At 49.7% G+C, this 16,980-nt stretch overlaps 1 protein-coding gene across 12 annotated transcripts in view; it reads right to left on the reverse strand.

Annotated features, from left to right (window-relative positions):
- The window catches only part of LOC147580409 (uncharacterized), a 90,992-nt gene that overhangs the window by 9,078 nt on the left and 64,934 nt on the right, over positions 1 to 16,980 (reverse strand). The window contains exons 3-6 of one of the 12 annotated variants that reach the window (XR_015252881.1): positions 12,864 to 12,982; positions 11,638 to 11,794; positions 10,156 to 10,315; positions 2,894 to 3,169 (exon numbers count right to left, since the gene is read on the reverse strand). The exons of 8 other annotated variants lie outside the window; for them this stretch is intronic. Coding sequence is in view for 1 of the 4 variants with exons in the window: in XM_086711469.1 (XP_086567595.1) it covers positions 10,176 to 10,315 (140 nt within the window). In the remaining 3 variants the exon portion in view is untranslated. Of the gene's footprint in view, positions 1 to 2,893; positions 3,170 to 10,155; positions 10,316 to 11,637; positions 11,795 to 12,863; positions 12,983 to 16,980 lie in introns of those variants that run through there. 3 more of the 12 variants (XR_015252882.1, XM_086711469.1, XR_015252883.1) reach the window with 3 other exon arrangements.

The raw sequence follows: 16,980 nt of genomic DNA on the forward strand, positions 1-16,980 counted from the left end.
CCCCCCTGCCTTCCTCCCGCCGGGCAGAGGAGCCCCATCTTTCAGATCCCAACCCCTTTTCTCCACCCAGAAAACCCCTTCCAAGTCACAGGCCTTCCCTGACCCTGAGAATCCAGAGAAGGGCGGGTTGTCACCCCCATCCCGCGATGGCTGGGGTTTTGTCTCTCCCTGCATCTGTTGGATGAGTCCCTTCCTCTTCCTTCTCCTCCCCTCCCTTTTCCTCTGCTTTCATGAGATGCTGTGAACCAAAAAAGAATGATGGTGATGCCTGTTCATCACTCTCATTTTCCTTGGCATACATCCACACCCCACCCAGGCCTCCCTGCCCCAAGAAATATTCAGCCTTGGGCATCATGACGTTTCGTGCCAGGGCAGAGCCGGGCCCAACCGCTTCTTCTAGAAGGCTCTGGGTCCTTGCTTTTGACATTCCTTCCTTCTCAATCTTCTTTCAAAACCCATTTATGTGTTTGCGCCGAGGGCACAACGAGAATTTCAGCAACCCGATGGAGGCTGTCATATAATTTCTCTTATTATATCTAAATGTTGCATGCTTCTCTATGTCAAGTTGAAATAAATCTCCCCAGAGACTCCAAAAAAAATCTTCAGTGCCTCACACTACCCTCCACAAACGTTGACGAAGCACCACGCCTTGTTGTGAGAATTCACGGAGGGGCCTCTGGGGAGACTCAAACGTGCTCCCCACAGCTGTAGACAAACTGGCTTATTCTAAGGAGCCAGGCGGGGGCTGGATTCACATTTTAAGTCTACCCGCTGGAGCTAAAAACCTGAGTGGGGCTTAGTTTAGCAAATCAAACACTTGCTTTCTGAGCACGTGCCACGGACTAAGTACCATTTTTTATTTTGAAAAGTGTGCGGCCTTTAACGTGGGAATACGCACGCACGCGGACAGAGTCAGAATTGTAAACTCACGTAAATATTTTCACCTCCTGAGCAGAAATAACCCGGCAGGGGTGGGGGGGGGGGCAGAGGGGGGTAGAGTGGGCGCTCCTCTCAATCTGTTGGAGTGTTTTTATCCCATGGTTTGGTAGTGCTCCCCTTTGCCTGAAGCGGGATGGGAAGGAAGAGAAAGGTCACAATCCTGAAGTGTTTGAAGCCCGTGAACAAAGGCTCAGCCACCTCTCCCGGAGCCGACAGGGGAAGGTAGACGTAGAATGAAGTGACCTGGAAGGACGTACTCCTGGATGAGTCCCAACTCTGCAGGGACGCACGCCGGCCCCACCTCCTCTGTTCTTGAGCTGCTCTTTCCAAGGCAAAATATCTTGGGGGTGGGTTCTTTTGTGTCTTTTCCGATAAACTTGACTTTGATTGCGCGTTGGTCCTCTTATCAACCCCGGGCTTCAGTGGGCCAATGCTGGATATATCACCTCCAGCATCTCGTCATAAAACACTCAATAGCTAGAGCCTTCCTCCTGCCCCCTTGGAGGGAGGGTTCTCTAGAAGTATGTCCAAGCACATGAAGAGGAAGCCCCAGAGCAAGTAGCAGAAGCCGCTACTGGCTGTGAGCAGACAATCCGAGCTCAGCTCGAGGTGTCCCTGCTGAGCCCTGGGGGAGGAAGTCTAGCCTCCGGATTCTTGCTCCCCCAGAGTCAGGCACCTGCGGAGGCCTTTCCCGAAGAGAACCCAGGCTGCTTTCCTCCAAGCACTCCACATACACGTCTCTCAGGATTGTTTTTCTCTCCTGATGGGCTGGACACCACGCCGTGTCTCTTATCACCCTCTGAATGAAGGAAGGGTGCTGGAAGCCGAGCCACCCAGCCTGAGTGGCAGGGCCCGGGCTGTGGACGGATTGGTGACCGCAGGGCGGCCCGCCGACAGTGAAGCTTCTTGTCGTCCCGCTTTTAGGCAATTTGGCCTTAAAAGTACCTGGGGTATCGTCTGTTGGGGAATTGCGCTCAGCAGGCCCCCTGGGAAAAGAACCATTAGGGAAGAAAATAAGGCTCCGCAAGAAATTGTGCGGCCTTACGTTTAGCCCTTGCCATCCCCTATGGAGACTCCTCTACTTACAGGAAGGAGGGCCTCACGCATTTGCCAGCAAAGAGGGCCCGTAAAGGAGAGACCTATGGATTTGAAAGCCCCACTCCGGCAACTAAAGAGTGTATCTCTGGGCACAGGTGACTTCAACCCCTAGGCCCACCTGGCCCCCCGGAGGCATTCCAGATGATGACTGAATCTAGTTGGTTAAGCTACAGAATGGTTCATTGGTTCCTAGGTGCGTGGTCTGTCTCAGAATGTATGAGGCATGGGTTTCTAAGGCTTTTTCGGCCCCTTTCGGGCACCTCGGACCGAGGCAAACATTGTTCTTCTGGCCTCATGTGGTTAAGAGGTCGTGTCCCTGTAACTGTTCCACTTGAGGTGTTGAGAAATGGAGGGCCTTTCACGAGAACGGCAAAACAAATGCTTTGTAGATTATAGATAAACGCAGACGCATAATGGAATAATGCAAGAAATTAATCTATAATCAAAGGGTACGCGGGAAAGTTAGGGGAAAACCACCATGTTATTTCTTAAAGGTCGCTCATACATAGGAACATTTTCAAAATTAGGTAATGTTAGAAAAACATCGTTGAGGGGCGCCTGGGTGGCGCAGTCGGTTAAGCGTCCGACTTCAGCCAGGTCACGATCTCGCGGTCCGTGAGTTCGAGCCCCACGTCGGGCTCTGGGCTGATGGCTCAGAGCCTGGAGCCTGTTTCCGATTCTGCGTCTCCCTCTCTCTCTGCCCCTCGCCCGTTCATGCTCTGTCTCTCTCTATCCCAAAAATAAATAAACGTTGAAAAAAAAAAAAAAAGAAAAACATCGTTGACGGATGCTACAAGGAAATCACTAGCGTCTGTAATGCCACGTTCACTGCGATAAATCGGCCAGTTCAACGCACTGCCGTTGCCTGTGTCCATTTTTATTGTAGTTTTAGTTTTTTATTTTCCAGTTTTTTATTCCAGTTTTATTTTATTTTCACCGACGCCGTTCTTCCTTTGGGAACCCCTGGGCCTGCTGGAGCTGGACTCCGGCAGAAGGGGATGAGACCAAGGGCGTACGTGGAGAGTTTGAGAAGGAAGGAGCTCACCAGACTGGCTCTTCCTTTGCACCGTACGTAGAGATTAGGGTGCAAATACTCCAGGCTATACTGGAAGTGGCATTCTTGTCTGAGTCTCTGAGAAAAACAAACAAACAAACAAACAAACATGGAAATCCTAGAAACTGTAGGTCCCTTGTCCTGTAATAGAAGTTAGAGACTTTGGCATCTTGATGGTCTCCGGGCTCCCCTTGCACCTAACGCTCAGACTGAGAAGGCTTCCCTGTGGGGACTCGGCGGGCCCCCCTTCCTCCACGCGGGGATTCTCGGAGACACCTCTGGGGGGCAGAACACGGCAACACCGTATGTCAAGGTCCGGGTCTAGTGCTGCCCTTCATAATCACGCTTTATGGTTACAAATGCGCGTGCTCTGAGGCAAAAAGCCAGAGCTTCAAAGCCAACACTTGTGGAATTTTGCGAAGCGTTTTCCTCCCACCGACATTTACTGCATACTCATTATGGGCCATGTGCAAGGACAGGTAGTGGGTTAAAAAGCAGTCCTGCCCCTGAGGGGTTCACAGTCTAATTGTGAGGAAGTGGGGGGGGGGGCGGTCTATAGAAAACGGATGCCCCTGGAGGGACTGACCCAAGCCAGGGAGCCATGCCCCACCTTCAAATTAGCAGGTGACAGAGAGAAGGTGCCAGGCTGGAGGAGGTTTTAGGAATGACCATTCCCTTCGTAAGTGTCTCTGAGACATTTGCTATGAGCTACGTAAGGGTGGCTCCTCAACTCCATTCTCTTTTGCTTTTCCTAGAGTACAAAACGCTGTCCAATCAGCAATTGTCCTTGTGCACCAAAGATTGGACAAAATGAAGCTTGAATGGCATGGGTTTTATTGGAACCAGCTCACTGTAGCCCTGTTACTACCCAACGTTACTGGAACAGAGACAAGGCTGTTATCTGGAAACTTATAAGAAATTTATCCCTGGCTCTGAAAACAGGGTTGAGGAAGTAAAATCATATGAAGGGCAAGACTGGTGTCCTGAGAAGGCGAAGGCTTTCATTGCTTTATTCAGATTGAAAGCTAAGGGGGCCAGCCACACGCGATTCCAAGAGTAGTGATCTTTTCTTCCCCACATTCAAGAATGCCTATCAGAGCAGGAATCACGGGCCTGTAGAGTTATAAATGTTTTTGCTGGGTTTTATTATTATTATTATTGTCGTTCAGATCCATCCAATGAAGGCGTTAAGTCGGACTTGGGTGTATTTCAGAATCCTGAACATAGAACTAGAAAGGTCACGGACCTGTCCCCGCCCCCCACACCGCACACACTCTCTCTCGTGGTCTCCAGCTTTCCACTTCTGCCTGAGGGTTTGCCTCTCTTGTGCCCCATCAGAGCCTCCAAGAAGCTTTAGGATTCTGCCCTCCTCAATGGGGCAGTGATACTGGTTTTGAATCCTTCCTGGGGATGTCTTCCACTCAGAACTTCTTCCCGATTCACTGCCCTCGGGGCCTTGATCATCTTTCCCGGGGTTGTCCCCCTGCGCCCCTCCTCCTCGGTCTGATTTCCTGACGCCCAGGGACCTCGTGTGTCCCCAGGACCAGTTCGGTTTCTCATGTCTGCCCTTCGCCCAGCCTGGGTTCCAGGGGCCTTTCCCCATACACCCTCCTCCACACAAGAGTGCATCATCCCGTAGCGTGGGGCAGCCCCTCAAGACCGGGTCTTATAAACAATGTAAAGCACCTGCTTCTGGAAGCTGACTCCCTACCCATCTCCATTGCCAAACGACCTAAACAGGTCCCTCTTCGCCCAGCCTCCTGGCTCTGCAGCGAGGCTCTGTTCTGACTGCCCGCTCTGCTTGGCCAAGCCCCCAAGCCAGGCCTCAGCAACAAACTTTGGCAAAGCCTCTGTCCAGCCATCCAGACGGAAGCCCTTCTGACGGCCCCCGCGACAGGAGTCTTGCACGTGTGCCTCATCTTTCTAGACGAAGGGGAAGAAGAAGGGGAAGAAGATGGTCTGAGACACCATCACTGGCTCTTGGCAACAAGTAGTGGTCGGGCCAAGCGACCGTTGGCTGGCGATGCTTCCCTGATGAAACCGGGTCTCCGGAGGCAGAGGAGCTCTCTCACAGGGAGGCCCCAGCAGCCACCAGTCAAAAGCCCCACTGAGGACCCGCAAATCCCTTAGGACCGTGAATGGGCAAAAACTCCAGGGGCGCCGGGCCGGCCTAGCCGGTTGAGCGTCTGACTTCGTCTCAGGTCACGATCTCGAGGTCCGTGGGTTCGAGCCCCGTGTCAGGCACTGTGCTGACCGCTTGGAGCCTGGAGCCTGCTTCGGATTCTGTGTCTCCCTCCCTCTCTCTCTCTCTCTCTCTGCCCCTCCCGCGCTCATGCCCTGTGTCTGTCACCAAAAAAAAAAAAAAAAAAATAGCCCACATGGAGGCTGAGGAAGGACTTTAGTGCAATGATAGAACAGGAAAACAGAAAGCCAGCCAGACCGGCACTTGCAAAAGAGGGATCCCAGTTGAGCAGAAAGGAGACTTATCACAGAACAGAGAACAGAAACCGGAAGAGCTGTCTCAGCGTCTCCATCTCTGTCTCACGCGATGCTTGTAGGTCTTCCCAGGGTCCCTGGGGCCAGAGGAGCCTGCCTGTTTCCACACGGGCCGCCCTGGGGAGGTCCGCAGGCCGCTGCACACAGCCCTGCCCCAGGACAGTCTCTGTTTCTCAAATTCTCCAGTGGGAGGCCCTGAGAACCAGCAGTCACCAACAGAATCATTAGCCAACCCCCCCCCCCCAGGGACTGTCCCAGTCAATCCCTTGGGGACAGGCCCAGCAGGAATGCGGCAGCAAAGGATGTGGGGGACAGGAGCTCACCTCCGTATGGGGAGGTGAAAGTAACGTGAGAAAAGGGGTGGGGAGGCAGGAGAAATCGCCGCCAGGAAACTGGGGAGCCTGATCCCCCAGAAAAGGCGTCAGGGACTCGGCCCAAAGAAAGTTTCACTGGTGTTTGGCTGTCCCAGGCAGCGATAGCAGAGGGAAGAAGAAACAAGTTGACCAGCCGCCCGGGCAGAAACCAAGCGAAGACAGGAAGGAAGGGCTGAACTGAGGGGCTGAGTTGAGAACTTTCTGGAGAAAGAGAGGATTGAAATGAAGAGCGGAGGTGCAGGAGGCCGGGCCTTCGGTGGCCCCTCTGTCCCGGAGGGCAAAGCGTCCACCAGAGGAGGGACGCACTTTAGGCTTGAACCTCAGTTCTGGAACTAATTCTAGAGCTCTGCTCTGTGCCTCAGTTTCCTCTTCTGTAAAGCAAAAATGGTCCATATTGCACAAGGATGGTATGTGAGGTCATTTACATCCCTTGCTTGGCCCACCCTGGGTTCATGGGAAGGGTTCCATAAATGGAGCCTATTAATAGTCCAGAAGCTTCCCCCATGTGAGGAGAAACGATGCCCTCCTCTGGGTGCACATCAGCCGCGCTGATTTTCTCTCAGACCTTAGCATACGCCACCCCGGGCTCTCCCAGCTCCCTATTTAGCTGGATTGGGCAGGAGGGCCCCATCCTGCCTGCCAGGCCGGCCTACCCTCAGCCAGTGCTATAGGGCCAGGTGCCCAGCAGACGCATAGGGCCCTCTGTAACCTGCCCATCCCTAAAAAGTAATGTAGACGGAGAACTGAGGGGGACTCCTTCTGAGCCCCAGCTTTGTCCAGTCACTGGCCACATGCAAACAAAGGATGATGTCAGTGGGCCTCAGTGTCCTTGTCTATAAAATGGGAGGCTCGGCCTTTGAGTCCTCTGGAGGCCTCTCTTTAGGAAGCTGATTTTATTTTTTATTTTTTTATTTTTATTTTTATTATTATTTTTTTTTTAATTTTTTTTTTCAACGTTTATTCATTTTTGAGACAGAGAGAGACAGAGCATGAACGGGGGAGGGGCAGAGAGAGAGGGAGACACAGAATCGGAAACAGGCTCCCCAGGCTCTGAGCCATCAGCCCAGAGCCCGACGCGGGGCTCGAACCCATGGACCGCGAGATCGCGACCTGGCTGAAGTCGGACGCCCAACCGACTGCGCCACCCAGGCGCCCCTGATTTTATTTTTTAAAGGAGACAGGTTTATCTTCTGGATTTAATACACTGAGAAACATAGGAAAGTTACACTCACAGAAATGTCCTGTTTCAAAGATGTCATTAGATTTCAGGAAGTGGTAAAGTTGACCCCAAGCAGCACCCTCAGGGTTCAGAGTAGCGTTAGAGTTTAAAACAAAACAAAACAAAACAAAACAAAAACAAACAAAACACACAAAAAACAAAACAAACCAACAAACAAAAACGACTGTAAAAAAGATGTATGTCAAGAAGGAAAAAAATTCAGAAGTGAAGCTGCATTTCCTTAGTGAGCCGAATCACAATGTCCTGCTGTCCCCTGTCACATAAACCTCTGCACGAGAGGGTGTCCTTCCAACCTCACGGAGCCTAGGCCAATGCTGCGAATGCGGGCTTTACAGACTTCCAACTGGGCCTTATACCTGCTAGGAGTCTCCCGGCCCACATGCAGCACAGCCGGACAGAACAACTGTTTGCCCTCCTCGCCTCCCCTCCCCCAGCCGGGCTCGGATCCACCGCACATGTCCTGCTGCTGTGCCCCCACGGGCTGGCATGTCTGCTTCCCCCGCTAGACTGTGAGCTCCTTGAGGGCAGGGACACTGTCTTCCTCTCCCTCCCCAGCGAGCACTCACATTTTCAGACAGCTGACCTCTGTAGATGACTGACAAATATTTGAGACGTGTTTTCATTAGATAACCGGCTTTGAGAAATAGAAACGGAACTCAAACATAGACAGAAGAGACAGTGTTGAGTGGGGGGCACAGCAGGAGTCGATTTAGGGGCACTGAGATCGGTGTGTCAACCAAAAAGTTCCAGCAAAGTGAAAGCATCTGCCCGTACAAGACCAGTACTCCGGGGAGCAGCCGGGAATATGGGGGAACTGATGTGTGGGCTAAACGCCATGGGCACGTATAAGATAAGCCTGGGAGAGAAGGGTGGCCCGGGCACTGAGGCCATGATTCTGGAGAATTCCCATCTCTTAAAGGACAGGGAGGTTGGCTTCAAAGAGCAGAGAAGCAGAAAGATCATGGAAGAAAAGAGAGGAGGGAGTTTCAAGAAGAAAAGGCTGAAAATTGAGTCAGGGAGACATGTCTCGGTCAAGGGCAGAACCAAGGCCAAGGAAGGGGCGGCACCAGTGGTGAAATTCTGCCCAGCAACTCAAGAGTGAGGGGATAAACTGAGGCATGGCAATAATACCATGAGGAAAAGGGGATGTGCCAAAAATTTCTTATAAACAACAACAACAAAAAAAGCAACCACAGGAGCCTTAGCAAGCCCTCTGTTTTATTTTTCTTTTTACAGCAAAAATAAGATTTTCTGCACTCTAATAACCAAGTTTTAACCAGGGAGGCAAGGAGTCGAGGTTTCCCAAGACTTCTTCAAACTCCTCGTTGGTCAGCCCCCATCTCACGGGAGAATGTCAAGAGTGAGAAACCCCATTATGGAAAGTCTCCCCAAAAGGACAAATCAGAACCCCAATACCCCCTTGGGCTCCATGTCTGACTGCCCAGGGAGGGCACGGGAAGCGTGAGATCCTCCAGAAGCTGAAATAGAAAACTTGCCTTCCCCACATCACAGGCATAAACTACACGTACAGACCCAAAGGTAGCCTCCTACCTCCTACGCTCTCCAGGGATCTCTCGGAGGAAAGCAAGGAGTGATGGAGGAAATAGTGACAGCCTCAAATAACTGCCCTCCAAAACGTGGCCCTCGGGTGGTCTCTGTAACTCCATGCAAAAGCGCCAAGGTTCTCTTAAGTTTGGACATCTCCCACACCTGAGTTTGGGGACACTGGACCCACCAAACTACTAGCTTGAGTCAGAAACATTAACTCCCTGGGCCTGTGTCTTTGCCCATGAAGCAGGAGGAATTTCTCACTGTTGTGTGTGTGAGTGCTGGAGTCATGTGTTCAGAGCGCTTGGGACGGCGGCTGGCACACACACTCAACAATTGCTTATCACTATGATGTCACTCGGGGATGGAGGGCAAGGTGGGCGGGAAAAATGGAAGGGGCTTCTGGGAGGAAGTGGCAATTAAAATTAGCCTTTGAAAATAAAAAAGAGGGGCGCCTGGGTGGCTCAGTCTGTTGAGCTACCGACTTCGGCTCAGGTCATGATCTCCCGGTTTGTGAGTTCGAGCCCCGCGTCGGGCTCTGTACTAACAGCTAAGACCCAGGAGCCTGCTTCAGATTCTGTGTCTCCCTCTCTCTGCCCCTCCCCCACTCACGCTCTGTCTCTCTCTGTCTCTCTTTCTCTCTCTCAAAAATAAACAAACATTAAAAAAATCAAAAAAAATAAAAATAGCCTTTAAAGATACACAGGGCTTTATAACGTAAACAAAGTGCTGCTTGTCAAGTTTTGTCCATCCATCCATCCATACATCCATCCCTTTGTTCATTCGTTCATTCAACAAACATTTTTGGAGTGCCTACAATGTACCAGGTACATGAGGAGCATTAGGAATGCTCACAATGAGTCTCGAATTTCATCTTCATTGTGCAGACATTAACACTGAGGCTCGGGCACTTAGTCCAGGTGATAGTTAAGTGATCATGGTCTTCCAATGAAATATCAGGAAATTAGCCAAATCTCAAGCCAGGTAATTCCTATTTTTCTTTTCCTTCCACATACCGGAAATGCCATAGAGAAATGATCTGTGGCCTGGATCTCCAAAGCCAATGCTCCTTTTTCTTAGTGGAATTTTTTTTTTTTCCTTTTCTTGTCAGCAGCGCTGGCCTTTTGCTGAGAGTCGGGGGTCCACGTTGTAGAAGTTCTGCTGGAAGCAAAACCTCTTTCCTTCCCGTGTATAGTGGCTTTCTAAAGCACTTCGCAAGAGGTTCTTGTGTTGCTCTTTGCTAGAGAACCACTCTTCACTCCCCACAGGGAGCTGATTCTTCACAGCAGAAGCAAGAGCAGATGAACGTGAAAACGGGGATGACTGGGGGAGGGGGAGGGTAGAGATTTGGGGGTCCTTTTTTCGGCCAGAACCTCACTTTTGCAAACAAAATTCCAAGTACTTACAAAGTGTGACTGATGCGTTGTTATCCAGTCCCATATGTCCGTTTTTCCAGGTTCTCCGCAAAATTCAAGGCCATGCGTTTGCACTGCGTTGCTCCCTCTTCTAACAGAAAGCCAAGCAGGTAGCCTCTCCCAACCCCAACAGCGCCCGTAGCTAAAATTCCTGCAAAGAAAAAGGGTAGAAGCTGCGGGAGGTTGTCCCGGATCTTTTGAGCCCAAACCCTGGGGTTTGAAAGGATCCTCAACTGTCTACCTAGCTGCTTGCACACGGAAAATCCCATGTCCTGCTCAGAAAGAAAAGGCCAGGTGTCCCATCTTCCAACTTGATGGAGATCTGGAAGATCCGCAGTGATAACTTTTGTCCACTATGAAGCTATTTTTCCCGGTGGCTGAATCATATGGCCCATCGCTGTGGGTGGCTTGGATTCTCCCTCCAGAATAAAGCCACGCTCACCCTCTGCAGGTATCTGGTGAGAAAGAGAGCTTAGGTAGCAAGTAAATGTCTTTAGAAAACTTTCTAGTGGGCAAAGCACATGAAAAGCAATAATTGAGATACACTTCAAGTCTTTCTTATGGGTCCTAACAATGGCTACTTATTATGGCAGGTGCTGTTCTTGGTGTTTATTACATGTATGGACTCACATAATCTTCAAAGCAACCATTAAGAGCCACTGAGCCACTCAGCCTGTGGTCTGTGAACCAGCATCATTAACACCATCTGGGAGCTAATTAAAGATGCAAAATCTCGGGCTCTGCTACAGGCCAAGTACATCAGGATCTGCACTGTAAGAAGCCGATGTGTGTTCATAGTCCAATACGAGAAACTCTCCTCTAATTGCTCCTATTGTCCCCATTTTATAGATAATAAAACCAAGGCACAGAGAGACTACGTAACATGCACAAAATATGCAAACAGTAGGTGGCAGAGCCTGGATTCAAACCCAAGAAGTCGGGGGTCAGAGCCCGTGCTCCCCACACCGCAAACCACTGACGTTTAATCACAAGCGAACTACCTTCCCAGAGCAGTTTCTCGTTCCCAGCCCCTGCCATGAGCCAGAGAGCCCCCTCCCCTTTGTTACCAGAGTCTATCCAAAATATTGCTCTCATCGTCCTTCCCCGGAGAGCATGTCCAGTGTTACTGCCCCCCGCCAAAGACTTGCCAGACCAGGTCTAAATCCTACCTCATACGATAAGACCTCTGACAATATGGCCCCAAAGCAAAGCCTTATCAACTTCATCTTTCAGCTCTTCCTGCCTCCCCACTCCTGTCACCCAAACTCGGGGTACTCTGTATCTTCCCACAGACAGGGTATGAGTATGCCCTCTAGAATTTCCTCCTTCTCCACCTGGCAAAAGCCAGAACCCCCCACAAATCAAGGCCAAGCGTCCTTTCAGCATGGAAGCATTTCCCAGCTGCCTAGGCCAACGATTATTACCTCAGGCCCTCTGTTCTCACCCAGTTCATACCACGCTGGGAAATCTTACATGTGTTGAAGGATGTATATCTTTCCTCCAAACCCAAGGTGTGATGTCCATGTTCGGAGACCATATGTTTTGGGGCCCACTGTGTCCATTGCAGTGCCCTGCCCGTGGCAGTGAGGGCTTCTACTGCGAGTCGGTGCCACGCGTGGGCTGCCTGGCTCTATGGATAAATGGAGGAAAAAGAGCGTCTTACTCAATGAACCCTTTGCTTGGTGGAAAAATGTGCCACCTTCCATACTGTGTCTTCACCCTAATGAGCCCTGGAAGAAGTAGCCCAGACTATTCAACGCAGAGCCCACCTTAAAAAGCACCAACCTGCGGAGCAGAGGTTGGAGAGTGTGGTGTTGCTACCATAGCCCCTCTCTCTGCACCGGATACCGGAAGGAATTCTCTGTGTCTCTTCCGATTGCAATGTTCTGTGAGCCAAAAACGACATTGTGTGCGAAGCCGACACCCAGGCTGTTTGGCACGGTGCAACCAGGCCCTTCAGGCTGGGAGAGGGAATGATTTCAGTTGTTCATAATTTGGGGCCACTGGTTACTCTGGGGCACATTTCCTTTTGCTAAATTTCAATCTCTTATGCCAAATCAACTTGCCCTCTGCAATAGGTTTTGGGGAAGTCCGGGCCCTTTCAGAAGCTGTCCTGAACACAAAACCCAATTCCTTGGCCGTATCCACTTGCATGGCAGTATTTGGTTTTTTGTTTGTTTGTTTGTTTGTTTTTTTGAAAACTCTCAGATGCCAACACTTCCTCCAAAATATTCAAAGAAAAAGCCAAAGAGTAGGCCAAAGGCTGTATCAGAAGAGGGAACCTAAACAGCTTCACTATTTTTTTCTTTATCACTAGAGAACATGCCTATGTGGAGAGAAATCTCCATCCTCCATATTGTAACTGGCAGTTTCATTACCCCCTGAATTTTGAAGCCTTTTTAATATTCACACGCGGCCTCAGGAGAAAAAAAAGTGATCCTAGGGGCGCCCAGGTGGCTCAGTCAGTGAAGTGTCCAACTTCGGCTCAGGCCATGATCTCGCAGTTAGTGAGTTCGAGCCTCACATTGGGCTCTGTGCTGACAGCTCAGAGCCCAGAGCCTGCTTCCGATTCTGTGTCTCCCTCTCTCCCTGCCCCTCCCCTGCTCACGCTCTGTCTCTCTCTCTTTCAAAAATAAGCATGAAACATTTTTTTTAAGAAGTGATCCAGAGGATGTACAAGACCCTTGTCTACTTCTCACCTCCTACTGTGTGGAGACTGTAGGAGTGGTCTGTGCATGTCTGCCATGGAACATTCCCTTGCCCAGTGCCACTGCGGGCCCTCCATGCTGTCAGCCGTCATCTTCCCAGCTCTCAACCTCTGTGAAAACAAACTGGACTAGCAACTCCAGGTCTTTAACCGTGCTCCCCCTAGGTACCGGTGGTGCTGCCTCACACCTGCCTATTTGTCACTATTCTAAATCCAACCAGTCCGTCAACACCTAGGTGCGTAGCTAGCATGGCGTAGGACATCTGGAGATCTGGGCCGTGAAGGGATACTGCCACCATGCTCTCTTCTAAGCTCTCCCTATCGCCTCCCTCCCTGGTGAAGAACTTTTGAAACTCCGTGGTAATTGACATTTAACATATCTGACCCCGTGTTTCCACCATATTGATGGCAGGAGCCCAATTACACTCCAATCTGTTTCTTCCCACAGTGCCCGGCACCTTAGCAAGTACTCAATAAATATTTGTTGGATTCATTGGATGCATAAAGTTCCCTTCATTTACAGAAATACTCCTCTGTGATTATAGAAAGACATACGTCTACATACTTAATAGTCTTTCCTAAGTGCAAATGGAAATATTGCTGTATTAAAATGAGGCCAATCCAAAGGGGTAAGAATATTCGGAAGAGGCTGACTCATTAAACGTTTTTCTTTTATTTTAGGAAAGTGCTAGTAGTACCCAGTAAAATGGTGCTTAAGCACCCCCCATGTAGTGGGTAGGGAGCGGTAAGGCAGAAAGCCCAGGTGAGCCAGAATCTTGCTGCACAAAGGCAGCTTTTAACCTCAATCACTACTGCTGACATGGGCAGGGGATGGGAGGGATTTGTAAGGATATTGGAAAATGCCATCGAGGAAAAGGTTTTGATTAGAGTGAACAAATCTTTTCTGGACAACCTTCAGACAGAGGCTTTTTGTCCTTTTTTCTTCCTGAAAAACCATTACAAAGCCTTTCTCAGTACCACAAGAAGCACTGCGGTTGAAAGACACCTTCCTGGGGGCATCGAAGTCCCAACTGTGGGAGACTTTAAAAGGCACCTCCACTGTGAAAATTTGCATCGTCGCCATCAGAAATAGAAACAGCTATGAAAATAAAAATAAAGATCCTGCGTTCTGGGTATCTAAACCCCAGTGCTCCTGATCTCATAAACGGTTGGAAATTCAACTTGAAAAACTGCAGCAGGGATCCCTTGTGGCCTCCCCCCCTTGCAGCGAGAAGCATGCGTAGTGGTTAAGAGCTTGGAGGCAGGCTGCCTGGGCTGGGATCTAGATCCTCCGTGGACGAGCTGCTCTTTTTAGCAAGCAACCTCCTAGCCTCACTAGGTCTCGGTTTCTTCCTCTGTGAAATGAAGATAATACCTGATAAGGTTGCTTTGAGAACGAGATAGGTTAACATTGAGGAATCAGTGAGTTAACACTGTCAAGCGCTTGGAACGTGTTTGGCACGTTGAAGCACCGTTGTTAAACAAAGAACAACGTGCAACACACAAGTGACAAGTGTGAATTGGAGAAGGGTACAAAGCCAAAGATACGGTTTTCATACTGGCTTCTTTTGTGAAGTGTCTGTTCAAGTATTTTGCCCACTGTCATTGGACGCTTTGTCTTTTTATTACTGATTTCTAAGGGTTCTTTACATATTCTTTTGTCAGCCCTGTGTATTCGAAACGCATTTAAAGATGCTCAATATCACGAGTCATTACAGAAATGCAAATTAGAACCACAATGACGACACTTGCCCACTAGACTAGCTAACATTAAAAAGACAGGTGCCGCCAAGTGTTGGTGAGGATGACGAGCCATCGGCACGTCTAAGTGCACTGCTGGAGGGAGTATAAAGTGATGGGACCGTTTTGGAAAACAGTCTGGCACTTTGTCACAGAATTAAACATCTACCTACCGTACGACTTGGGTATTTGCCCAAGAGAAATGAACACATGGGTTTACACATAGGCTTGTACCAGAATGTTCACAGCTGCTTTGTTCATAACAGCCAAGCACTGGAAACAACCCAAATGTCCATCAGCGGGGGATACGGATGACATTCCTTGGTATATTGATATAGCGAGATTGATACAATGACCCAGATGAATCTCACGGACAGTATGTTGAGATCAAGATGCCAGACACAAAAGAGTGCATACTGTGTGCTTTCATTTATGTAAAGTTCAAGGACAGCAAGACTCATCTGTAGAGCTAGAAATCAGAAAGGTGTTACCTCTGGGAGGGAGCGGGGATTGATTGGAAAGGGCCAGGAAGGAATATTCTATGGCAGTGGTTCTAACCTGGGGGAGGGGAGAGACGGGTAGACGGGTGGGGAGGGGGCGTTGATTTTGCCTCCCAGGGGACATTTAGCAATGTCTGGAGACATTTTGATCTTCGTGCTTCTGACAGTTAGCGCACAGATGCTGTTAAGTACCCCACAATAAACAGGACAGCCCCCAACAAAGAAAGATCCACCCCCACATGTCAATAGTGCAAGAAATCCTGCTCTAGGGTAATGGCAACGCCCTACATCTTGATTGGCTACATGGGTGTCAAACATATTGGTCAAAACCCCCCAAGCTATTTTGCTTTAAGTAATTATACCCCAATTTAGAAAGACACTGAACAAAAGCAAATCTTTTTGGGCGGCCCTACAAATCCTGCGCTAACCACAGTGCCCTCTGGGGTTGAGAAGAGATCTTAACCGGGAAGAGCCCATCAATACCCTGGTGATGAGAAACCTGACGCACAATGAATGGGTAACCAATATATGGGACACTTTCCCCAAGAAGTTTAGAACATACCGATAGAGTTTTTAGTAATTTTAAAACATTCCAGAAATAGGTCTATGGAAGAGCATAAGAAGCTAGGAAGAGAGAACTTTTTAAGAAAACATCGGGGCACCAACAGACCTTGCCACAGACCACGCCTTAGTGCAACAGTCAGGGAAGTGTTCATAAAGGGTAACAATCCCATTAGACTGTGCATAGCTGGAGCATTTATTCCACAAGTGTCTTCATAGATCATAAATTAATAAGTTAATTGTCACAGCAACTCTCCAAGATACAGAAGGTGTTAATCTTGCCATGAATAAGCTGCATCTTAAGAGTTTAGATGCTGTGCTGAAGTCACCCACTCCTGGGGGTGGTCATGGATGGAGGAAACACAGAGCAGGGACTGAATGGGGCCAGGGCCACATGCAGCCCGCAGCCTGAGCCTCCCGTTCCACGCCTGGACCTCACTCTGGGTACCTGGGAACCCAAGTTCTTTGTCCAGTGACCCCCAAGCCCACTTCTGTGGCCAGCGTGAGTCTCTTCCCTGGGTTTGTTGTCCTGCAAATAGACCACCCCACCAGTGTGAACATGCCGTGTTCAAGGGCAAGAGAGGAAGGTACAGTGAAAGCTTGGGTTTGTGGCTGGGTCATTCACATGCAAAGTTGTCCCTGTGCCTTTGTTCTCAGTAAGCACAAGCTTCTACCTAAATAGTCCCTCACGGAGTAAAGAGCCGCTGTCTCAGCAATTTGGGTAGATGTGTGCTGGCCAAAGGCGCAATTACCCCTTCACGCTTCCTCAATGGGAATTTTTTCTTCTGTAGTCACAATGTCACGGCCCTGACCCATTGCAGTTCAGGTTAGATTTATGCGGCCAAATCCATTTTGGTGTCAAGTTTGAAAACAAAGCTACTCTTTCTTGGGGCGCCTGGGTGGCTCAGTTGAGCGTCCAACTCTCTGATTTCGTCTCAGGACATGATCTCACGGCTATTGAGATGGAGCTCTACATGGGGCTCTGCACTGACAGCCTGGAGCCTGCTTGGGATTCTCTCTCTCTCCCTCTCTGTGCCCCTCTCCTGTGCATATATGGGACCTCAGGCCTATACTAGGAGTTTCATTGAGATCTCTTACCACTCCCCCCCCCCCCGCCCCGCCCCCCTGCAGACTCATGGCCCAAGCAAGCTGTTTCTTTAAGCAAGTGAAATGGCCGGCAAATTCCTCCTCGATCCAGGAATATCGTTGCAGCAGAAATTCCTCGAAGTTTCCAGAATGTGGATGCCACACTAGAGCACTGAGGTAGCTTCTGTTATATTTTCCAGCGGAAATCAGGGAGGGGAGAAA

Source organism: Puma concolor, chromosome B3, assembly GCF_028749965.1.
Source record: "Puma concolor isolate L17-30 chromosome B3, mPumCon1.1.hap2, whole genome shotgun sequence".
Lineage (NCBI taxonomy): Eukaryota > Metazoa > Chordata > Mammalia > Carnivora > Felidae > Puma > Puma concolor.